The sequence below is a fragment of the Falco rusticolus genome, chromosome 3 (genome assembly GCF_015220075.1).
Source record: "Falco rusticolus isolate bFalRus1 chromosome 3, bFalRus1.pri, whole genome shotgun sequence".
NCBI lineage: Eukaryota > Metazoa > Chordata > Aves > Falconiformes > Falconidae > Falco > Falco rusticolus.
Genome location: NC_051189.1, coordinates 74,555,447 through 74,580,460, shown reverse-complemented (window position 1 = coordinate 74,580,460; position 25,014 = coordinate 74,555,447). Strand labels below are relative to the sequence as shown.

The 25,014-nt window shown below is 40.6% G+C and overlaps 1 protein-coding gene across 11 annotated transcripts in view; it reads left to right on the top strand.

The window, feature by feature from the left end:
* Positions 1-492: 492 nt before the first annotated feature.
* LOC119144357 (poly(rC)-binding protein 3-like) overlaps positions 493-25,014 on the top strand; it is a 61,227-nt gene continuing 36,705 nt past the window's right edge. For 7 of the 11 annotated variants that reach the window (XM_037379619.1, XM_037379621.1, XM_037379614.1 and 4 more), the window contains exons 1-5: positions 493-642; positions 13,411-13,434; positions 13,529-13,561; positions 16,128-16,244; positions 21,552-21,683. In XM_037379619.1, coding sequence (XP_037235516.1) covers positions 565-642; positions 13,411-13,434; positions 13,529-13,561; positions 16,128-16,244; positions 21,552-21,683 — 384 coding nt within the window. In that variant the 5' untranslated portion in view covers positions 493-564. The remainder of the gene's footprint in view (positions 643-13,410; positions 13,435-13,528; positions 13,562-16,127; positions 16,245-21,551; positions 21,684-25,014) is intronic. The other 4 variants (XM_037379623.1, XM_037379618.1, XM_037379622.1 and 1 more) reach the window with 2 other exon arrangements.

The following is a 25,014-nucleotide window of genomic DNA, read 5'->3' as shown; positions in this document are numbered from 1 at the left end:
TAGGCTCAGAATTAATTTCTCTCTAGCTGGAGAGAAAACAAAAATATCTCTTCTGCAAGAGCAAAAAGAAGAGGAGGTAGTAACAGGGAGATAAATGAAAACAGCACCAGGCGTGTGTAAAAATGTGCGTGTGTGTGTGTATGTATATATCTCTCATATACACACCACAAAGTTTGAACGGCACTTTCTCTCTGTTAGAAGAAAACACTGTATTTCACTCTTTTTGTTGTGCTGTGTACTTTCAGCTTCAAAATACAGGAAGTTAAGAGAATTTTTAAGGTTTCAAAAGGGGTTTATCTTGTAATTGGTGAGGGACTAAAGAGTTGGTTGGGGAGGGATAGTAATCAAAGGAGCCTTTTCAGCTCTAAACTGTAGTCCAGAAAATCAAAGGGAGGAATGTTAATTGGTTTGTATAACATGATATTCTCAGTTCAGCGTAGCTTCAGCCACTCAATGGTACTTTTTTTTTCCTCTCTCTCTCTTTTTAGGTTGATTAAGTGAATAGAAAAAAAAAAAAAAAAGAAAAACGAAGCTGCTTTCAAGTATTGAAGATACAAGGCCAGGATGAACACGAAGGACACAAAAGTGACTGAAGGAGGTCTCAATGTCACGCTTACCATACGCCTTCTCATGCATGGCAAGGTGAAGCATTTACTGTCGCCACAGTAGTTGCCTGTGTATTGAGTGAGTGTGTGCAGTTACCATCAGAGCCTGACAGTGACATTGACAGAGGGTCTACTCCTCCTTCTCCATCTTGAGTCAAAAGCGTCATTGCCATGACTGAAAAATCACCCACTGCCTTTCAAGGCACCATATTTAAGTTTGCACTGCAGCCGAAATTCATTGGAACAAGCCCTGCCTGTAACAAATCCATTTTGAGCAGATCTGGTGGCAAAAAAAAAAAAGAGTTCTTTCGTTGATAGTTAGCCAAATTAGGCAGAGCCTTGCGTAGGGCTGACCTGCATACGGCTCGCCTTTCCCATCATTTGCTGGATTTTGCAGGTCTTTTTGAAATACCAGAACATTGAATTGTGTGGAAAAATTGCCACAGAATTATTGTCTGTTTCTGTTGAATGCAGACAGAATATTCTTCGTTATTCTGATGTAGCATCTTATTAGATTGAACCCCCTGATATACCAAGCGTTTGTCCAAGTCCCCTGTGGGTTTGTCTTGGAAGGCTGACTGTCATCTCATTTCTGTCCAGTGCAGCACTTGAGCATGCAGATAAGTGTGAAATCTGTGCCATAGACAAAGTGCCAATTCAGTATTGTCAGACTTAACAGTCTGATCGCCATTTGTTTCACATTGCCAGATCGCAAAATAGGCTTTTAATTAAAAAACACATTTCATAGGTTGGTTTGTATTATTTGCATCAGGCAACACCAGGCATTTTTTAGGCTTAGTGAATAAATATTATATAAAAGGAGGTGGGTTTTGCTCTTTCTTAGCAAGGGACAAGGAATTTATGTATATATATATTATTCTGGAGATCAAATTTGTATATATAAATCTAAAAAGTATTTTTACTCCTAGAATGTAATTTAATAACTGGCAATACATTTACATTTTAAAATAGTGCATGCTTTCAACCTGTGTGGCATGAACATACATATGATATACCCAGAGCACAAATAGGAGACGGAGGTATTTCCCTCTGTATTTTACTTACGAAGCTGCCAAGAAGTATGAGGGGTTACACTTGTAAGTTTCCAAATTAAAAACTCAGAAATTCGTTTATGTTAGATCAAGTAATGTATTTTCTCAGAAACGATATAATCATTTTGTTTGATTTTTTTTCCACCTGAAATACTCGGCTTCAGGCAGGCATCAGGTGTGTAAGAGCTGCATTTTAAGTAGGGATTTGTCAAACAAATTTAATAACAGTATCTCTTACCAAACCCACCTAAAATCTGTACAAATGTCTGCACTCAAAATTAGGTCTTAGGGGTTGATTCTACCAGGTTCTGCTCCTAATCCAGAAAAGAATTTGAACATGTCCTTATCCTGGTGGGTGTAAGTAGCCCTACTGGTTTCAGTCAAATTCCCCTGTGCTTAGGTGTGCTTTTTTTAACCACTGTCAGACATCTCTGCTTCTTTCAGAATCATGCCTTTAAAGCAAAATCCAAGAATCTTGTAAGTTTCAGGACATTTAAGTTAAACTGTAGGCTAAGAATTGAAACAAACAAAAAAAAATTTAAATCAGAAATGAAATTAGAAAAAGCTAATTTTCTGTGTTAAACATCAATGATTGTGTGTGCAACCACTTTTAACAATAATGGATGTTATATCTCCAGTCTTCAATGCATATGTAGCCCCAAGGGTCTAAATTAAACCCATAAAAGCTGTAAAGTTAACATTTTAGATGGGGCTATACCGTGCATCCTCAGTTAACAAGGCACGAAGGGTATACTGTTAACTCTACTATGCTCTAATCATGTATCCTATTGTGCCTAAGTATTGCAAAGAATACCTTAAATCATAATTTATTTTGGTGATAAAAGTCAGGCCCTTACGGTTTCTTTGATGTCATTTTTGTGATTCAGAAATTAGAATATAGAAGAATGAAGGATGTCTGAGTCAGTATGAACTCAGTGTGAGAAGGTCACTCTGAAAGCTGTATGTGCCTCTGAAGAAGAACATGTTTCTAGGCTCTTCCTTAGGATTTATTGTGGTAATGACATCAATGGAAATTGCTGATCTCTAATTAGTATTTCTAGACAAAACAATTAACTAAAGCAGAGCTTGGGCTATAAATAAGTGTCCATAACTTGAAAGAAAAGAGGGGAATTAAAAGGTTGTTTTAAAAAAAAAGTAGCAAACTGGATTCAGTTAGAAAATTTTAAAGAGCATTTTGAAGTTATTTATTTCTTAGTGTGTTTCATGGAAATATGAGGGTCAATCCCCACTAACCTTAACTCTATCTCTAAACCTTTATTACCAGCGTACCTTTGCGTAGGGAAGGTCTGTGTGCTTTGTGATGTTTGCATTCATTCTGATTGAAAGTCCATAACTTGTGCTACTGCACTTAGTTATCTCGGCTGTAAATTCTGAAGACTTAGGAATTTTTTAGCCTGTACCTTTCATGTGATAGGGGCTTTAAGTCAAGGATGGACATATTAATGACATAATTAAGCTAAATTCTGTACCTGAAGACAGAAAAATCAGGATTTGTATGAATGGACAGACCTCTGCAAGAAGATAGGGGATAAAAAAGCATCTTTAACAACCACAAGCAAAAGAAGTAGCAAAAATAAAAGACAACATTAGTGTCTGGTGAAAGGGAAACAGATGGGAACAGTCCTGAGCTCCAGGAGAACCCTGGGCCAGTGGTTTCCCACAGGTAGGACACCTCTCATCAGTCTTTGCTTTATCTTGCTTTGGGGAAAGAAGGAGCTGTACGTCCAGCTGAGCTCCTGCAGGGCTTGGTGCAGCCTCCTACTGAAGAGGCTGGGATGGCCACCTGGGGGACCAGCTCAGACACCCTTCCGCAGCGTAGCAAGATTTGGGAGCCACTGGCTGGCAATTGGGCAAGGCATAGCCTTGATTTTCTCAGGGCAGAAAATGGGAGGTTAAGGGAGGCCAGCAATTTTATCTGTGGAAGCAGCAAAAAGGCTTGTGCAGGCCCAGCAAAAAGCCAGCCACTATAAGGTATAAAAGGTTATTTACCTCAAGGTAAATGTTTCCAGGGCCTGGTATGAAAGGTGTCCTCCTGAGCCAGGACTTCAGAGAGTGTGTGATGGTGTAAGATGAAGGGCCCAATTTTCATCTTGTGCCGTGTTATGTCAGTAAAATGTTATGATAGCGTGACAGCCCTGAAGAGAAATGGGGAGCAACACAAAACATTTGTCATACATTCTTGCGATGAATTAGAGGGCAGGTGTTAGGGAGTACACTACAAGGGCAGTGCCCAGATGTTCGTCACATCCACAGAGAAGCAACAGTCTGTTTGCGGGAAATTTTAAAAGCAAAATTAGGAAAGACTTGTTTTGCAGATATGTGAGTAGAGGAAGAGGCTGCCCAGGCATGCTGCACTGTCTGTCACTGGAGGTTTTTAAGGACAAGTTAGGCAAAAATGAGTACATCCCATAAAGCTGCCATGGCACTGCAGCCTCTGCTGCTCAGGACCTTTTTGACTGAGTTACCTGAATGCTGCTCTGGAGAGAGGAGGAACAGAAAAGCCTTTTGAAGCATGTGCAGGAGTTGGATATATAGAGTATATTAAATAATAGAGATGCATTTTCATCTTTTATTAATGAGAAAGATGCACCATATTAAGGAATAAAGCTGTTTCATGCATTTCAGTAGAGAAAAATAGGGAATATGGGCTGGGGCGGCTGTTTACATTGCCCTACTTTTGATTTTTCATCTAAATCCTTCTGTTTCTTGAAGTAAAATAAAAAAAATCATTGTGTAGGGCAGAGACATGAATGGGTACAGATATTTTATTACCTTTGTCTTCCTTAAAAGTATAATTTCTGGGCAGGATTAGAATATTGCAGGGATTGCAAGATTTCTGCTTCCAGCAAAGGCAAAAGTGGCAGCATTTACCCAGATCAGATCAACATTTTTGAAGGGCTTAAGGAACACAAATTGAGTGTGTCTGTATTCCTGGGCAAACAGTCCCCAGCTGTCAGAGCCCTCTAAAGTAAGGCAGAGCTCAGGCTCCAAAATAAATGTGCCTTTCACTTTTTCTTCTTTTTTAATGTTTGTCAAAATCAAACTTCTGTTGGCTCTCTGCATGTTGTGGGGTCTTTGATGGAGCTCAGTGTTTCTTTCTTATCATTCCTTGCTTACCTTTTGCTGAATCTTTTATTCCCATGACTTGTGGCTGGGTGTGGGTTTTTTGCTTACTGCCACATGTAATGAGGTCAGAAGATTGTGGAGAATTGTGGCCTTGCCCACAGGTATCTGCCAACATACCGTAGTACTTGACTTCTACAGTGCTCTTTTCTATTTTTGGTCAGTTCATGCCCAGAAGTAAATAACTCTTGAAAAGTGCCTACTTTGACTATACTAGATGATGATGACATGATTTTGGATGATTTGGATTTGTACACAGACAGCATTAACAGGCTGATTCAGACCCTAGAGACTCACCATTAATGGTTAATTTTAGATGTGGATGGTAAAGAGACTGTGCCGGTATAAAGATGTTAAATTTCAGGAAAGCAGCTTAATGGAGATTTAAAAGCCAGGTCCATGAGGTGGAACAGGAGAATGTGTTCAAATGTGCCAGCATGGAAAGGGCAGCAGGGTCACATATCCACTTTGGTCTCCATCTCGTAATGGTGCCGCAGGAGTCTCTGCTTCCTCCCTCTGGTACAAACCTGCAGAGGCAAAAATGTATCATTTCCAAAGGCACTGTATGAAGGTGTGTGTTGATGAAACCATATCGGGTGCAATGAAGTCTGCAAGAAACCAACACAGAATATATTCATATATTGAGTCTGAGAAATCTTTTAGAGAAAGGGTACAGGAGTTCAGAAATAGAAAAAATGGATTAATAAAGTCAGGTGGTTAGGAAGAACAAGGAAATAATTTACAGGTAGGGTGAAGGAGGGAAGGGAAAAGCAGCAGGGAAGTGGGACTCTTGCCAGATACCGAGAGGTGTAAATTGGAAAGTTGAGGCAATTAACTGGAGAAGGTAATTTAGAAGATACACATTCAGTGAGAGAAGGAAATCTGGAATGCATAAGAGGCTGAAAGTATCAGTTGTGGCAGTGTCTAGAGAGCAGCACGTTTGGGATATGCCGAGTTGGAGAGGAAAGCTATTGCAGCAAAAGTATATGCAGTTTTGGGTGTATAGCATTGGTGCGTCGTGGAGCTAAGAGATGGTAATTCCCTCGCTGTTCTTCTGGCGAAACCACATCTGCAGTTCCATGCTCAGCAGCAGATGCCACTTGTTGAGTGATGCTGAAGACTGAGCAGAGGGGGAATTTGCACAAAAATAGCAACATTTTAGGAGGCTGAGGAGACTGTGTCTAGCTTTCTTCAGACATTTTCATAAACACCTGGAGAGAATAAATACAAGTGTAATGGAGTATCATTATTTTGAATGATACAAGTGCTTGGGGCTGGAAATAATGGAGTAAAATATATTTTTAAAAATAAATCCTAATAAGGAAATCCCAAGTCAAATTCCTGGTATTGAGATTTTTATGAGGTTCTGGAAGTCTCCTAAGCAGACTTCAAATGTGTCTGGGGAAGAGCAGCACACATACTATGTAGACAATATTATCTACATTGATGGAGGAAAGAGATGATAACTAAGTGGAGCTTTTCCTTCCCTGATATCATTTGCTCAGTGATAGTCTCTCATTGTTTCAGCAGTAGTGAATTATAAAAATGTATCTGCTGTCAAATGTTCAGTTTTGGACAAAACCCTATGATTGTCTCAGGTTTTAGGCATTAAAACTCCATTATAATCTTAGATGCCCTGAGGAAATCTGCCTCCCAATGGTTTCAGCAGGATTAGTGGGTGCCTTGTGGTGCTGGAAGGACTAGTTACAGTGGACTTCCATCCAGCATCGGTGGTGTCTTTCAGACACATTGGTGATCATTTTATGATGCTATATGTAGAATTTTTTACAAGAAAAAGAAAGAAAATTTAGACTTATTAAGGTGATTTCTCACATTTAACAGCACAAATATAGACAGAATAAAATCATGGAGAAAATTGCTGGTTTCACCAGTATAGATAATATAGTTTTGCCATCAGGGATTTCTTTTAGTGACCACTTTTTTGTGCCTGATTAATTGTCCCCTGAAAGACTGTAAAGGAATCACAGAAATAATTTTTCCCCATCTTGAAGGTAATTCCCTTCTCCGTTTTTTTTTCTTTTATTTTTTACTTACTAAAATATGGAATACAAAGTAGCTTTAAGAATCACCTTGTCAGTAATTTAATCCAAACTATTAAATGCAAACCAAGCCAGTGATTGTTCTGTTCTTTCTAGTTTCCATGAACACTGTCAGGGTATTATGAGGATTGACTGTCCTGCCTATTGCTATAATAGATCTTGTTTTGTTTGTTTGCATTACTGTGGTACCTAAGAGCTCTAGTCATGGAACAAAACTATGCATTCAAATACACAACACAAGATGGATATCCTCTTAGTGTGTTTGTAGTTACAGCTGAGAGTTTCTCGCTAGTCTAAAAAATCAACAGAAAGGACAAAGGTCTTTTGCCCCAATCCCTGGACACTGTATGTCCCCAGAGATAATCTGCATAGCTGAATTTTCCCACTTCTGTCAAACGGAATCTCCTTGCTGCCCTACATCTGTAATGACCTGAGATTGCAGAAGGCATACACCCTAGTCAGTGCTGCTGCTTCAGCATCACAGGCAGAGGAACAAGCAAAGGGACAGAACCTGGTTTGGGTTTGTTTTTTGGGGAGGAGGCTAGGAGGTTTGATGTGAAATGGAATGTAAATTGGTTACCCACCTGCTATTAAAAAGCAAATGAGAAAGACCCATTGGAACAGCTGCCCCAAAAAGGGTACATGGACCTGTGGAAGATTCTTTACTGGCATCTCCATCAGAAATACCATAATTTGAAGGTTTCCTCATAAACTACCACATTTGTTAGCATGAGAGCTGTCTCAGTAAAGGCCTGGACTGCAATGCTTTACTAAATTAGGGCTGTGAGCATCAGACAGTGACTACTGAAGCATCACCTAGGAATGTGAGATCTCCTGTGTCAGTGAGGCTAATCCCACATAATCCCAGAACACAAATCAGACTCTCAGTTTATCAAAGGCAGCCATTTGCTCCCTGAGGTAGACATGTTACATCATGTTTTCCAAAACTGACTTTTCTGCCAGTCTTTGGCAAATGCTGATGCCCCGTGTGCTCCCTGCAAACACATTGTTCAGAACATCTTGTCAAACATATTCCTGGGGTCTTCCATGCAAGGGTATTCATGAGTTTATACAGTATTGGCAAATCCATCCTCAGAACAAGGTGTAGAGAGAGAGCTGGGTTGTTATGCCTCTTTATGGATGGAAGAAAGACAGCAGGTGATGGCCTAGAAAACTTTATCAGTGTAGATGTTGTATATGTTGTTTTCTGTTGGCAGAATCCCTCCTTGTGTCATGGCAGATGTGCTTCCCCACCATGGAAGGCTGTATTTCTTTCTTTCCTTTCAATGCTTTTCTAGCAGGCTTTTCTGTAGGGTCCAGTACTACTGCTTCTTTCTTATTCTTGTTTGTAGAAGGCTGGGAATGTATGCAATCAAAACATTGGCTGAATGAATTGCAGGCTTTAGGATGTGGCCTATGCTTTGTCAGATGCTTTGGGGTGAAAGTATATATTCTTATTTTATTTATTACACATTTTACTTCTAGATGTGGCTTTCTCTCGGGACTCCTGTGAGGTTAGTGTTCCATTCACCCTATAGCACTGGTAGTAGAAGCTGTATGCCCCACAGTAATAGAGCAAGGCCTGTGCTTTTTTGTGGTCCTGGAATAGCAACCTGTTTTGTTTTGATTTCCTGGGAGACAGTAATTATTAATCTAGTCTCACACTTAGAAAAATGATGGAATTTCACTCATTATGTTTACAGATCAAAGGTTAATCTTTAAACCAAGGTTTGTTACTATTTTTTAAGCTTCTTGTTTTCTTAACATGACTAATTTCTTTCTGTTGTTGTTCAAAAGGCACACCAGGTTGGTGATTAGGAAATAGCTTTCTCCTACAGCCTGTTTTACATCTCTGTTTAGTCATTTGCACCATCAAGAGCCCTGTGAAAGCCTTGGCTCCCATACTTCTCTGCTGCCACCTTTTGCTCTGCTGGTGCTGCCCTGCTCTCACCACAGGTGATGCAAAAACTGCAGAAATAGCTTTCTGCTCTTTGATGGGCCCACCGCTCCCCAAGTGTTTGTTAAGAGCAAAACTCATCCCATTCATGTAAATAAGATGTGCAAATAATATTACATGCTGCATTTCAGCATGAAAGAAAGCATTCCCTGTTTTTACCATTGCTTTTCCTCAAGGTCTCTGTGATGAATTGGGTTGTTGGCTAGAAAAATACTTTATTGATACTGAGAGTCTTCCGGTCTTGGAGAGGTTCAGCTCTTGTCATTTTATCTATTTTAATAGAAATGGCATACTAAAGAAAATCATAGTCATAAATCAACTCAACACCCCACCCCACCCCTGGCTTGAGAATTATTTTTGGGCTATCTGAAATCAGCACGTATATTTCAAATTCTCCTGGACATTTCCAAAGTACTGCTGTTGGAGCCCAAGTGTGAGAGAGATACTGTCACCTGGAGATGCGCCCTTTGGAAGGCATTACCTGGGTTGGTACTCAGCATAATCTGAAAGTCAGGCCCTGTTGATGAGTCTCAGGTTAGGCACCCCAAACTGCTGTCATTTCTTGAAGGAAAGTTGGTATCTATCTATTTAGTGCCTGTATGTATAACACTGACTTCACACACAAATATATAAATTTGTGTGTGATGCGTACGTGTCAGTGGATGTAGGCACATGGACACTTGCAGCTTTTTGGAGGCATCCTATTCACCCAGCATGGTTGCTGTGGCGTATCTGCTTCTAACAGGTGGGTGTTCATATGTTGAGACCAAGGAGCCTGGGCAGTACTTTCAGCTCTGACTGGGTTGCCTTAGACTCATCTTTCTTCATCTGAGCTTTAGTTCCCCCATTTGTAACCTCTTTTTTTTTGTTCACTGTTTTTCGATCAGCTGTTGAAATTTGATCATATGAAACCAAGTAATTGTTATCATATAACTTATTTTCCTCACTGTGTTTACATGCAGATGGTTAGTCAATAAATCAATCAAACTGTTCATGAATACTTACCTTTAGCTTACACTGCTGAGCACTGTAAAACAGCAAATAGTTCAAGAGTTATTAGTATATTCTAGCAGGCACTGATTTGCTAGGACAGCTAAATCAAAATCCTGTCTGACCTATGCTGAGGCTGAATTTGACAACAGCTGTAGGATTCCTCTCACCAAACTTCAGGTTTGTTAGTATCAGTCTAGGCTTCTTCTACTGCAGATGGAGAAGGACAAAACCCTCCTCTTTTAGGACAAAACCCTCCTCTTTTAGGAACAAAACATCGTCCATTGCCCCTCTCCTTGGACTACAGAGGAGGCTGTGTGCCTGGCTTACGCTAGACTCCTAACTTTTAATGAACTGATGTAGGTGACAGGCATCCCATTCCTTCAGTCTTATGCAGTTAACTACAGCACAGTTTGGTGTCTGGCAGATTTGGAAACATTTTCCAAAGAAAATAGAGCCCTCAAAGTAACCTTGGCTAGAAATATCAGTAACTTAAGTGTCATAAAAATTATGTTATGTATCTCATTAAGCACTAAACGTAATTGAGGGTGATCGAAGAATCTATATGAAACAAACATGGGACTGTATGAAGAACATTAAAGGTTTGATGAAGTAGCATGAGTAGTTTGGAGAACGAGGTGTAAAGAATCTTCTGATTTAATCTGTGGCTGAAGTAGGTTTCTCATCATAATTAAAGACATGATCTGTTTTCACCAGTATTTACGGGACCTTTCTAGTAACAACTAAGGCCTCAGAAAAGTCTAAAGGGACCCATTTAGAACCATTCTAGATTTTCCTATTTTTTGTAGTAATTTGTATGGTAAGTTAATGTTTCTCTCTCCCCCTCTGCCCTTCCTTCACATTTCCAAGCAGAATCCCAGCTCCCAGTGCAGGGGAAGAGGTGGCATTCGCTTGAATGTTTTGAAACTGCCTCCTTACAGAATAAGCTTTAAATTCACTCTTTGAGGAAGGGAAGGTTTGAAGTACTCCACAGCATTACAGTGACATTTGCTAGCATGTTCCAAGGAATTGGTCACCAGTCTCACTGAAATACTTTTCCTCAGTGGGATTCACACTGTTCATTCCTCAGTTCTTTGGCAGGTGCTCTTTGGTGATAGCAAGGTGATGATCAGTCAGGTAAAATTCCTGTCCCCACTGAAATCAATAGCAAAACTCCCACAGAGTTCTGTGGAACAAGCAGCTTGAGAGCTGCAACATTTTATGCCCTACTCTGCTTGTTTAAATATTCCCAATTTCCTTGTTTGAAATGGACCATCTTTTTCACTAGGGCTACAAACAGTACATTGCTTTTCTGTTTCCAAAGCAAAAGTATCTTTTTGTATTTCCAAAGATATCTTTGTACTTATTAGCCATTATCCACACATTTCTGAAAGAACAGCATCTGTCATGAAGACCCAGGATGATGATCAAATGGATTGGGACAGTTTTCATACTAAGTGCATACTTGCAAAGCCTTACAGGTTTGAGACCAGGCCTACAGCTTCTAATGAAACTTCAGATATACAAAAATGGAAATTATGCCACAAACTGAAATATGATTGCTTACCCATAGCAACGGAAATACAGTATGCTCACCCATAGAAAAAGGTCCTTCTACCTCCTTAGTATCTGTTTTACAAAAGAAATTATTTCTGAAAGCTGTGACTGAGAAGAATGGAAAAAGTTTTCAAGGTAAAACTTCTGAATGTGCTGAGTGGGCAGATAGGAACTGTGAGACATGAGGAGTCTCCAAGGCTTATCATCATGGAGAGTCTTGCTCTCCATGGCATTTGATGTTGCAACTTGCTTTCTTTATCATACACCACAATAAGATTCTCCCCCCCCCCCCCCCAAGTCTTCTCTTCCTAAGAACAAACAAATGCAGTTCTCTCAGCCTCTCCTCATGTGTCCTGTGCTCCAGCCCCCTGTCTTGGTGGCCCTGCACTGGATTCACTTCCATGTGTCCTTTTGTGTGTCTTGTACTAGGAGCCCAAAACAGGGCACAATCCTTCAGTCATGGTCTCACAGACACAAGGAGAAAGCAAGAATCATTTGCCCCAGCCTGCTGGCTATGCTCTTGCTAATACCACTCAGCATCTGTTTGATCAGAAATGTACTCACGGTGCATGCACGTACTCATATTGGAGTTGTGCAGTGGGACCCTCAGGACTTTTTCTGCAAAGCCAGCTTGCATGTAGGAAATTTTTGCCCAGCTTGTCCTGTTGCATGGACTTGTTCCATCCCAGACATGGAACTTTTCATTTGACTTTGTTCTGCTCCCTAAGGTTTCACTCAGCCCTTTTCTCCAACCTGGCTAAGTCACTCCAAATAGCAGCCTTGTCCAGCAGTGTATTGACTGTTCTCCCCTGTCTGGCATTATGTGCAGGCTTGCAGAGAGCGCAAAGGAACCACATGCCAAAGTTCTTCATTGAGATACATGTTCTTCTCCCTGAAAAGTCTTTACATCTTGTGAGAAGGATGTGAAGAGTTGCAAGCACAAACAGCTTCATATTATGAGCTTATAAATAACTGGTGAAAAATAGCTTTCTCAAGGTCACTGCAGGTAGTTCTCTACTGCAGAGTGAAGTTAGTACCACTTTATCATGGGTCTCTCACTGGATAGAGAAATGCAGGACAATTTCCTAAATCTTATTCTTTGGACTTTTTCAGGACGGGTCAGACTTAAGTATATAGATGGGAGGAAGTGGAGGGAGTGGACTGTACATCATATGTGTGGGACAGGTCAGCCACGTGAGACAGTCTTAACCATCGAAGTAGACTTCATGATCCGAGTATAGGAGAGGAAAGTTTTTTCTTTTTTTCCTTTAGCTGGTCTCCTCTCAATCAGATGATTTCCAGTCTGATGTCACACCTGGGTGATTTCTGTAATGCATTCAGATTATTCATTTTAGAGTTACCTTCATTTTTGCTACCTGTTCATTTTATTCACCAAGCTTTTAACCCTTGGGATGTTGCCAGAACTGCTGTATTGTTCCCCTATTGTATGTTCACAGTCACATTTCTAAGTGTTTTCTGTCCCTTCATGGAAGATTGTAGAAACTAAATAGCAATTCCCAAATCCCTAAAAAGTGATTAGCAGTTATTGTTCTGTAAGTGCTTAATAGGGAGATTAAGACAGGCCACCAGGTGTTTACACAATAACACTCGGTAGCATGCAAATTCAGCTCTAGCTATTACATGGTGTAAAGAGGGTAAATGCCTTCCCTCAGAGAGATCAGCAATTATTTTGGTGCTTGTATTATATCCCATTTTCTCTAGTAGGTTGTGCAGTTCTATTCTTTTTGAACTTTTCGTTGCCTGATACGGGGTTTATCTGTGTTTATAGTAGCAGGATTGATCTGTAACCACAAAATCAGTTTCTGTTAAGGGTAGTTTTCTTGCATGATCAGTAAGCTGCAAAGACACATTTTTAGTCTGCCTCTCTGTATCTAACACAGTATATTTATATACAGCAGCAACGGAAGAGGGCTCTGCTTCACACCGCAGGTTTGAAATAAGTGATAGTGAAATAGCTTAGGAGCAGAGCAAATTATTTTCTGTAGCGAATCATATCATTCACTGTCTCTTTTTTTCTGTTTCAGGAGGTTGGAAGCATTATCGGAAAGGTCAGGAAATTACTTTCTCTATTTTCATGTCAAAATATTGTGTATCAGTTGACTTCATCGGCCCAGGCTAACTTTTTTTCTGTTTCTTTAACAGAAAGGTGAGACAGTAAAGAAGATGAGGGAGGAGGTAAGACAAGCCTTGATGTCTTCACTTGCTTTTCTTTCCAGTTCAGAGAACGGGGAAATTCAGCGTGTGCAAACCGACACTGCCATCAAGTGGGCAGTTACTTTAACATCACCATTCTTTGCAATTTGTATATAAGCGTGCTGGCCTGAATTAAACATTGTTGTTAATGTAACCTCCTTATCGCCACAGCAGTCTGGAGTCTTCCATTCCCATGGCAATCGGCCTGCTGCTGTCTTATCTCAGGAACAGCTTAGCCAGCATGATTCTTTGCATTAAAACCACTGTATCTTTATTTAGCATACCAACATCTGTCCTGCATGTGGCTTGGCCTCTGATAGTGTTTCCAAAATCTGAAACCAAGTATTAGAATGATGCTTGTGTTTGAGGGCAGACACAAGCTCCAGCAGAGCTGGAGCCAGGCTTGATAACGCAAAGTATCCCTCTGCTATGTCTTGGCAAAACCTTAACTTTTCATCATTTTGCTGCTGTGGGTAGGATGTGGTCAGGGTAGACCTGCATGCCTGCTATTCACATCCTTTGAAAAGGCTGCAAACACAAAATAGCTAACTAAAACAGGGTAGTGCGTAAACCTCAGTTTCCCCAGTGTCCACAGGCTTCTTTCCCTGCTGCAGAGCAAGCGGCACTGTCTTCAGAGGATTGTGCTCAGGCAAGGCAGACGCACACTTGTCCAGCAAGGCAGCACATCTTACCATGTAATTTTCCTTCTTTGAAGCCAGTGCTAAAAGCATAAGTCAAAAGACAAATCCTACTCTTTAAAATTTTAGGAGTGCATACTGTATAGAGGATGCCTCAAGAAAGATCAGTTTGGTTCTGGTAAATCTGCAGAACATTACTGTGTCAGCTGCTTTGTTGTTTTATACGCTGATAGAAGGTCTGTGGCAGAGAAATCTCAAAGTATTTGAAAGAAAATTGCTGAGATCCACCTTTAAATATACACAATAGGGAGTTCATTGTCAGGCTGAGTTCAGAGCACCTTTTTTGTTAAGAGCTTTCACCCATGTTTTCACACGTAAGTACATTTACTAAGACTTTAAAAAGAATACAAGAAAAATGTTTCCAATATACTAGGTAATCCTGCCAGTTGATTAAACACTTTTTAGTTTAATTATTAAGTATGACTATGGGCAGATATCTTTGGAGATAAACTGCATGCACAAAAGGGAAACCATCATTGTAGAATGCTCCTGACTTCTGAGTTAAACATCTTAGAGAAGAGTTATGAGCCCTGGTTAGTTTTTCAAGATACGCATCAAATGTTCTTCCTGTAGTCCTGAAAACCTACTGTCATGTACATGTGGTCACAGGAGGCTTTAGTTGTTTGGTTGTTTTTTTAAAATAAAGAAATTATATGCATCTTTATATCAACACAGAACTAAGAGTCTGTGTCTCCACATGGTAATTTGGTCCTCCTTTAAATGACTGCCTTCTTCAGTACTTCTTTAAAAGCAAAATGCAACTTTATTTTTACTTCCCTGACAGATGTGGCAAGTTGCATGCCATCTTTATGGAATGAAATGCAACTCTGTCTTGCTCTGTACTGGGGAAATACGGTATCTCACTGTTGAGCAGCAGTATGCACATGGATAAGGGCTCAGGCACACAACACATGGGTTGGTTCATGGTAACCCTGAAGGCAAAGGGCCAAATTAACCCTGATTATCTCACATTTTCTACAAGCCCAGATCCTCAAGAAGGTCAGTGCTTGTGAGTGAGTTGAGGCTTCAGTGGCTTGTTAGGCTGCCCTAACACATTTCTGTGCTTGAAACCTCAGGGGAAGTGTAGGGTGGGTCTTACCTGAACTGGATTTGATCATTATCTGCATTAAGATCCTCTTAAATATATTTGCATCTAGTTGAGGTGTTTTCTTCGTGCTGCCGTAGTGGCATGAAGGGGACTAAGTATCCCTGAGAGCCAGCCTGGCTTGTCTCCAAGTCTTACAGTTTTCTAACTCCTTCCAGCGGGCTCCCTGCCTTAAGGAGATAACACCGTTACTGCTGCTTGTCCTACCGCTACCCCTTTAAAGGGTTGTTCAGTACATATTAATTGACTGCCTTCACATGAGACACGTCTATAAGAAAGCTTCTCCACAGTGCAACGCAATGCCCCAGCTAGACAGATCGAGCACCGCCTTTGGGTATCCAAACCAGAGAGGTGCCTCTTTCCTAGGAGATGTCAGGGCTCCCTGGAGACAACAACATTGTCTGAAATTTTGCAGCTCTGGTCCTACTTACAGTTAACCCTGCAAGAGGGAAGGGAGAAGACTTGATTACGCAATTATTTGCAGCTTTGAATTACAGAGATGCTGTTTGCATACTGCGAAGGTGGCTGTATAAGTATTTATTCAGACAGAATCCAGCTTCCCGCAGTTTGATGGATTTTTGGAGTGTGATCAGTTTATACTGAAATTATATGATGTTGGGGGTGCAATTGTTGGGGAGGGAATTAGATGCCTCAAGATACTCCTTCCCAAACTATATACCTAATCCTACTTAGTTTGCTCCCTGGGAGATATAAATTTGTAAAATATGTGTTCTTTTTTTGACAGAGTGGTGCTCGAATCAATATTTCAGAAGGCTCATGTCCAGAGAGAATTGTGACAATAACAGGCCCAACAGATGCAATTTTTAAAGCTTTTTCTATGATTGCACTAAAATTTGAAGAGGTAAGCAAATAAAATATGTTTTTTTCTTTCTTCAAGTTGAAATAAAAACACTGTTTGAATTTTCTCATGTTTGCTTTAATGTTAAATATGATTTGTTTAATGTTCTATTTAATAGCAGTGAAAGTGCTTGTATTTTTATAAATGCTTTTGGCAGTAACACTGAAGAAAAATAATGGGTCAATTTACAAGCTGTTTGATCATTTCTTTTGCTTTTTGGAGGCTTCGGGGAAAAGCAATTGCTTTTAGTAATGTGCACTAATGGTAGGAAAAATGTCTTGGAAAATTTCTGGTCCCAAAGCGGGTTTGATTTGAAACAAGTAATTGCCTAACTTTTAGCTTTGTTTTTCTATGATTCCATTTGGTATTGTTGTAAATTTTATGTATGTCAAAATGAATATATAACTTATTTAACTAGAAAATTTTTATTTTGAAAACAAACTATATGATTACCAATTACCAATTACCATATTTAAAGCTTGGCTTTTAAAATTAATTAAAATAAAGACACTAAGAGTAAGTGAGGCAAGAGCTCGATTTACTGTAGAATAAGCGTTCTGTGCAGATATGTTCCTAAAGCGCTGTGATCTCCCCAAGTTTCATGGACCAACTACTATTAGATATGGTCAGCACTTCAATGGGAAACCTCACAGATAGTTCAGCACACTACAGAACATGAACCTTGGTCACTCAGGACAGGATTTAACTCCCTCTACTTTTGAAAATCACACTTCTAATCCAGACATCTCTTGTGTTATCTCTGGAGAGACAGAGGCAAATTGACCACCAACACAGAGAAGGTGATTCAGCTTCTCCTAAAGGAAGAGCCTTCAGACAGGTAGACTGAATCACCTGAAGCAGGAGAAAGGGGCTGTCTCTCTCCATCAGTGGTTGAACTAGAGGGGTGTTATCAGGCTAACAAATCCCTACCACTTCCTACTAGTGTAGTGTTTTGCACACAGCTGTGCTGTGCCTGGCAGGTGTCCCTAGCTCCTGCTCAGGTGTTCTCAGTGAGAGCCTCTTTGGTTTGGACAGACATTCCTGGCAGCCCCTAGACAAATGACCCTTTTTTTTTATACTGCAGATGTTAATCCCATTTATATTTCTCCAATCCTTCATGGATTTTCAGATCTTCCTGTTTTCCCAGGAGGATATTGGAATATCCTCCCAGATATTCCAATCTTTCAATATGTTGATAAAGTACCTTAATGTTGTGGCGTGGTACATTTTGTAAGAATGCTTTTTTTTTTTTTCCCTTACCAATATTAATGAGGTAATGATTTTGAGGCTAAATCCTGCAGAACCGCATTCTGTCCAGTCCAATTTTAAAAGCACCTCGTCATCTCTTTCTCAGCCTTATCTCTTACTCATCTTGTACCAGTCTCTGTTTCTTGTGGCCTAAGAGGCAGCGTCACGTATGGTACCATACCCTTCAGTCCATGGAAACCTGGAGAGAGCAGTCTCTCTGCTCTCTACACAGAAAGCATTCTGCTTAGGGCCTTATCCTGAAAAATGCTGAGGGAATCATTAACGGAGAGAATCCCTGCCAGTTCCCACCAAAACAAGTACCCGGTGGAAATAACACTGCGCTGCTCATAAAAACATGGAACGCTGTACATCATCAGATCCCCACTCCACCACCCAACACGACATAGTCTTTGAAAGTGCTGTAGCTAGTAACAGGCAAAGAAACCTGAAATGCTGCCATCTGACTGGATTTTAGGCGTATTTACCCATGTAGATTTTAGTGGCTAGTCTGGACCCTTCATGTGGGTATTAGCAAAGGGTTATTGGTGCTCCCTGCAGATCCGGTACTGAGGTTATATATTCTGAAATATCTGTATTTAGTTTTAATAAAATTGGCTTCTGATATATTTAAAAGAACAATGGCAAAGAAATATGCCTCTCATAATCAGTTAGGTTTCCTATAGTTATTCCTGTCAATAAAATAAGGTAACTGTAACACTTTGGTGGCAAAATAAAGTACTGTTTCAGAAAATACAAATGAGCTAGCTGCCAAATGTGATTTTTCATGCATGTGTTTTTGTTGGAGATTTCTTCAGTCATTTAAAAAATTGAAAATCCCAGAGCAGACAGTGCCTGGCCCAGCTACCTTCAAACAGAACAAAAAAGATGCATGTGTGAGACTGCTACTTTGAGAGATTTTTTTTGGTATTTGCTGTGCATGCCCACGTGAAGCAATTCGACATGAAGCCCTTGAATCCTTAATTTCAACCCTACAGCTGTATAGCTGGGGATAAACAGATCTAGGAAGACACGGGAGCCCTGGAATGTTTTTCTAATGTTAGAAAAAAAACTCAAAATGTGTCAGATAGGTAGAAAAAAGGAAAAATCTGGAGGAGTATTCTCTGTGTGGTTGCTCTGTGCAGCCTTATATCACTCTGCTTTGACAACCTTCCTAATAAAAGTTGATTTTCTAGCAGCCTGATGATGAATTTACAGGCTAGGCAGGTAATTACATAAACAACTAAAATTCACTGTAAAGGAAAAAGTGTTATTAAAAAATGGCACCAACCCAGGCAGACCACTGACATTGCAGGAGAGGACATTTTAGAGCAGTGACTTCCAGACTGGAGGTTGAGACCCAAGAAATCAGCTGTACGTTCACCGGTGAGTGGGGCAGCTCTAGCTTTGGGTGTAGGTCTGCATAATCCACTGGAAGCACATGGTAGTTAAGCGCTGGAATAACCAGCAGGCAGGGCTCAGTGGTCAGACCTTCTCCAAACAAATGAAAAAAAGTTTGGCAGAATCCTTGTTCATCTGCAAACATTTATGAAGAATTTGCTCAGCTCTAGGAAGAAGGAGGAGAGAAAAGGAAGGTGATAAAAGCAATTGAGATCTCTTTTTGACAGACATTAACTCTTGTTAATGGTAAATCCTGTGGTGGTCATTAACAAGTAAGGACCCACCTCACAGCCTCATACTTGCTGTGAAAATTGGAAGGTTTAACATTTCATTTAAAAACCAGTAAAGAAGAATTTTGATTTTTTTCATCAGCAGCTTGGTAGAGCTTTTCTGAGCTGCCAGGCTTGCTTGCCTTGGGAAGCCTTAGACACTGTGACTCTGGGATGCCAAGAGCTGGGGATGCCGCAGGGCTCCAACAGTGGGAGCTGGCTCTCCCACACCACTTCCAGGCTCCCAGTCAGCCTGTCCTGGCTGAGGAGCAGCCCAGGCAAGCAGGCAGAAAGCCATGCAAGGTCTGGCTCCCGTGCCTGCCAGAGCCCTGAGGAAATGGATGCAGTGCCACAGAAAGTTGAAGGTTAAAGAAATGGGAATCTCCCAGTTTGAAAGACAAAAGTCTCCAGCCAGCCCTACCTGGGAACCTGCAGCTCTGGAGGGGATTTTTTTCTGCTCATTTCTCTTTTGTTATGTTTTTAAGGTGGACTGATTCCTTTATGCACTCCATACTGCTAAGCCTGCATGTTTAGGTTTCACTCTTTTTAAATGACGAGGAGAAAAATAAAGAGAATAGCAGCTTTCAATTTTTGTGAAGTGCTTTTGAAGACAGTAAGTGCAGTGAAGGCTTTGAGGCCAGGCCACATAGGGAAATGGGAGACATTATCAGGGTGGTGCTGTGTAGCTGAAGAGGGTTGTTTACCTGCATCTGGATGATCCTGTGCCTCCACCTGACACAAACGTGATGTAGTGAGCTGGCATCTTTCAGCTGAAAAATCAGCATGACTTGGGATTTATTTCAGATACTTGGGTGCTGCAAAATTCTGTTATCGTGCTTGCTTTATTTTGGATTGCAATCCCTCACTGACAGGGGCACTAAACAAAATGTGCGTTACTGGCTGGCAGAGGAATGATTTGATAGCTGTCTTGTGGCATGCAGCAATACCTCATTCTGTTCAAGACTTTTTTCTTCCTTTTAAGCTGAGCAAGGTCACACCAAGCCATTTATTGGACAGAATGCTGCCGTCACAAATGTGGAGGTGCTATAGGAATCAGTGCTGGTTCAGTGAGCTTCCACACTGGTTCAATGAGGTGTGCAGAGTTCTTTGAAGTACTTTTTCTTTTCTTTTTTTTTTATTTTTTATTTTGGGGTCCCGATCACGCAGTACAGGCTGCTTTTTTTTTTTTTTTTTTTTCTTTCTTTTTTTTAACAAGTGGTAGTCTTCATAAGCAAGAATGTAGGGAATGCTATCAGTTCTGTCTACTGGAACTCTTGTTGCATCATAAATGAGTTGGATGAATATGAAATGCATGTTTTCTGTCCTAATCTTTCGGATAGAGTTTCTGTGAAGGGTGTAATATCTGTGCCATGGCACCTCACTGATTGATGAGATGGTCTTTTCAGCACACAGCTAGTGTTAGCAAACCATACTGAGATTCTCATAAGTTGTTGGACAAGTGCCATGCAGCTCGTGGCTTTTTTTGTGATTCTAAGTGCTCTCAACAGCATCCCATCGATCAGTGGGAGGATATACTTTATCTTTTCCTTCATGATGAAGACTTTAGAGGGATTGTTTTCTCTTGCCTAGAAGATTTTGAACAAACAAAATACATTTAAAACAATGTACACCTTGCAACAAGTAGTATATTGAAATGCTCATGAGACCATATAGTGTAGTCTCGTTGGATAATGAGATACATGGATATAGGTTACGTTATCTGGATACAGGTAATTGCTGTTCTGCTGAGCTCTTTGTACTCCGGTTATACATAGCTGTGATGGGAAAAAATATTAGAAATTATGTAGCACTACAAATACTTATGGATCTGCTACAAAAGAGGACTTAAACCTGGGGTGCAGCAAACTATTTATCAAAATAATCTGATTTTCTTTGCTTTAGATTATTTATAGATTCTTTTGTCATTCCCTTCTTAACCGTTTTTCTCTGTATCAAATCTGACAAGGCGTTGCATGAAATGTAAAGACATGTATGGTGGAAATGTTTCTCATTGAGATGGTGGAAAAGAATCCAAATCAGGATTTGGTGGCCTGTGAACTCAAAAGCCTCTGCCTTTTCCATCTGCTTCAGCTGATCTAATCTGAGATACCACCTCCTCCTCCAAGTCTTGCCTTAGAGACTGTCCTCTGGTCCTGCAGCACAGACCTGCAATGCCAGACAGCAAAAGGGTTCCTCTGGCACAAGCCGCTTGTGCGGCTCGTGCTTATGGTGCACCACCGGCAGAGCCAGCAGCTTTCCTGCAACAGAAACAAACTACGACTGGTTGCATGCTCCCCAGGTCTCCGCGAACAGCCTGGGCATTTGCTCTGAGACCTTCAGTGCTTACCAGGAATGACAAATCCTCTGCTAACTCTCACTGACGTTGTGATTGCAGGACATAAACGCTTCAATGACAAACAGCACGGTGACAAGCAAACCACCTGTAACACTGCGGCTCGTCGTCCCGGCAAGTCAGTGTGGATCCCTTATAGGAAAAGGAGGTTCCAAAATCAAAGAAATCAGGGAGGTAAGTCTTGGGATGTCTGCTGGGGACACAGGCTAGCTCAGTTCTACCACAGCATGCCTTGCCAGCATCATCCACTGCACTTTGCTCATTGCATGAACATGAGCATGTGCTGAGTGAAAAGCCTTGCCCTGGGGGGAGCAGGGCTCCAGCACAGCTGCACCCTTGTATTTTCCTCAAAGCTGAAGACCACGTGTGAAATAAAAAAAGAGCTTTACAATGTGTTGGTCTTTGATGCACAATTTAGCAAACAACAGTTTAATGACAGAAAATGGCTCTTCAGGTTTCTCTTTGGGCGCAGCCCCCTCCCCAGCAATACTCAGGTGATCCCAGGCCGGAGTGCTGCAGCCATTCCCATAGCAGTTACCACCCTTGCAGCCAGGGAAAGGCCCAAGTAGCACTGGGGAGTCCAGGTTAGTAGGTCAAACACTTGATCTACTTTGTATAGGTATTTGATTTTCGTGCTCCTTTCCTGTTTCTCCCTAATCTCACTGTGCCACAGGTGACCTGATTTCATGTATTCCAAACATATTTTTTTTTAATCCAGACTGTATCTGAAGGTGTTCATTCAATGTGCTGTGCTAGCAGCCACTTTTTCCTCTAACCAAAAAATGCAAAAAATTATCACATGGTGCCAGTTTTAATTCTTCCATGTATGACTGCAACAACATAGCACATGCCAAGCCCAGGATCCAGCGTTTCTAATCAGTCAGGCAAGAAAATTAGGTACCTACATGGTTACGTGGAGAAAATCTGAATAGGACATTTCAGAAAAATGGATTTTTGTTCTGGAGAAAGTGACAGTACTCCTAAATTTGTTTTTATTCCAACACAGAATGAGGTGTTGAATATCAAAATAATATGCTGATCCATTTTTATATTTGACTGTCAAAACAAAAGCTTTTGACAGGCTCTACCAAACTGAAACTTCCCTTTTTTATCTAAAATGTAAATCCAAGACAGTAGGCTTTATTGAGCTTTCAAGTGTCATTTCAAATGTAAAAAATGTTACCAGATATTTTTCTGTCAAAGAAAATTTGATCAAATGTCAGGAAGGAGTGGAAAATGCTTTGATCAAAATAGTATGTCCAGTATTTGCTATGAAATGTTAGTTTATGGTAGCCTTGGAAGGAAAGGTGATCATAGAGGACAGTTAGGGGTGTGATTCCAGTTGATTTTCAAGTTCTTCCAAATTATTTCATTGGGATTCAAATTTTATTGTCCCAGGATTTTTTTTTAACAAAGTTCCTTCTCAAAGCTTATCTTCACCTTTCAGGATTTGGCCACTACTGAAAGGGTCTTTTCTGTCCTTTGCATACAGGGACGTAATAGCAGCGCATGCTGCTTCCAATAGCCAACAGCTGCCAAAAGCTGTTTCAGAGGTTTTGTTGCCAAGCAAACAACATGTTGCTCCTCCACGTGCCTCTTGCTTTGTAAACTGTGTTCATGAAAACATACATAGGTTGTCTGCTGTAAACTCGCAGAACATTTCAGAGCCCTGCCGTTTGAAGGGGTCTCTGTGCTTCCTGAGACCTACAAATAAAAGGCAATTACAAATTGGATTCTTTTTTTCTTGGAATGCTGTTACTTTATTTTTTTTATCAGAGTCTGGGAGCTGTGCCTGTCAGCAGTCCTTATTGTCAAACCAGCTTTTGACATGTGGCAGAAAGGAGTCACTTGTTGATGCTAAGGGGAAGAAAACAATATTTCTGTGCAGATGCTAGGGTCATAGGGGAACCTTCTCTTTTTTTTTTCTTTAATCCCAAAAAAGCTTTGTCAGAGAACTTTATATAGGTGGGAGAAGATACTTGTGTGTTGAAGTGCATTGCTGGGTGGAAGGAAGGTGCTCAGTTTGCCTGATGCAGGGCACATTTCTGTCTCAGAGGCTGGACAGCCAATGAACTGTTGGTGTTTGCAGCAGTTGGTGTCTGGGTCAGCCAGAAAGCCTGCCAAGCAGCTGCACACTCACCCTGGCAGGCAGCAGGGGAAGCCAGGCTAAAGTGTTGCCACTGGAGAAGGCAAAGCTACTGTCAGAGCACACATTCGGAGGCAACCTCAGCCACGAGACGTGATTTCTCATGGTCCTCCAGATCTGTTAGGTGTCCAGGAGAACTGTCAGGCAGCGGGAATCCAGCTGATTTCTTAGTTGTGTTAAAATAGGAGCAGGCATGAGTGTGAAGCGTGTGCTGGTGAGTGCTTAGCTCTAGGTTTTACAGCTGCTAATACTTTGGATTTCATTTTAAATATTGGTAACCTCATCTAAAGCACGGAGTGAGTGGGTTTAGGACATAGGTTTTTAAAGGTGAGATGGGTCTGTTGGTCTGCATACATTAAATCACTGAAGTGATTGTTCTGGTGAGCAGTTTCATAAGCATCACCTATTAATCTAGTACAAAGAAGTAAAAGGATAGTGTTTGGCCAAATAGGTGTTTTGATAAGGCTGATAAGCAAGAAGTCACACTGCACACTTTCTTAAGCATAAAGGTAATGGACAAAACATTACTTGATTTTTTGTTGCTGGCATATGAGCAAAGTCAAAAAATAAACAAAAAGCAACACTGGAAGCACTGGAAGCAAATGCATAAATGACTGCATTATTTGGCAGAGTATTTTGTTCTAGATGTACAGATACCCAGAACTGTACATTAAACAGCAAATATGATCAAAAGAAAAAAAAAAGGAGCATCCATCTTGAGATACGGTCTAATTTCATCATCACACAACACACTGAGCGTCAATTGCACAAGGGATGGTCTTTTGTGTTCAGTCATATGCTAAGGAACAACATGTAGGGTTGCAGTACTGTTTTCAAGATAAGATTACAAAAAAAACCAAAGCAAAGCATGACTGATTGATCAAATGATGGCAAAATTCCAAAGCCTATTATAGAGCAAGGAATTGATATTCTGGCCTTAAACAGCGCTACTGAACAGAAAACGCAATCAGTAATTTAATCAGTCTTTGGAAAGAAGAATAACACTTTGTATGTAACTAGCAAGAAAACAAATTAACTCCTTGCTGACTGACACAAAGTCAATGGTTACTGAAAATACTTTTTTTTAAAAAAAAAAGCCCAGACTATTGCATTGCAATAACAGTCAGGAATATATTTTGTTTGTAATAAGTGAAAATGATAACTCAATGTGAAATGCCTGGGTTTTTCTCTGTTGATTGAGCAGGTCTTCCAGGATGTTTGTGAAATAATGCTAGGGACTGTTTTGACCTCATGTATTTTGTTCTTTCTTTGGGTATGGGTTTTTTTCAGTTAGCTAAGATACACTAGTGCCAAGATCAAATTAAAAAAAAAAAAAAAACACAACCAAAAAAACCCCAC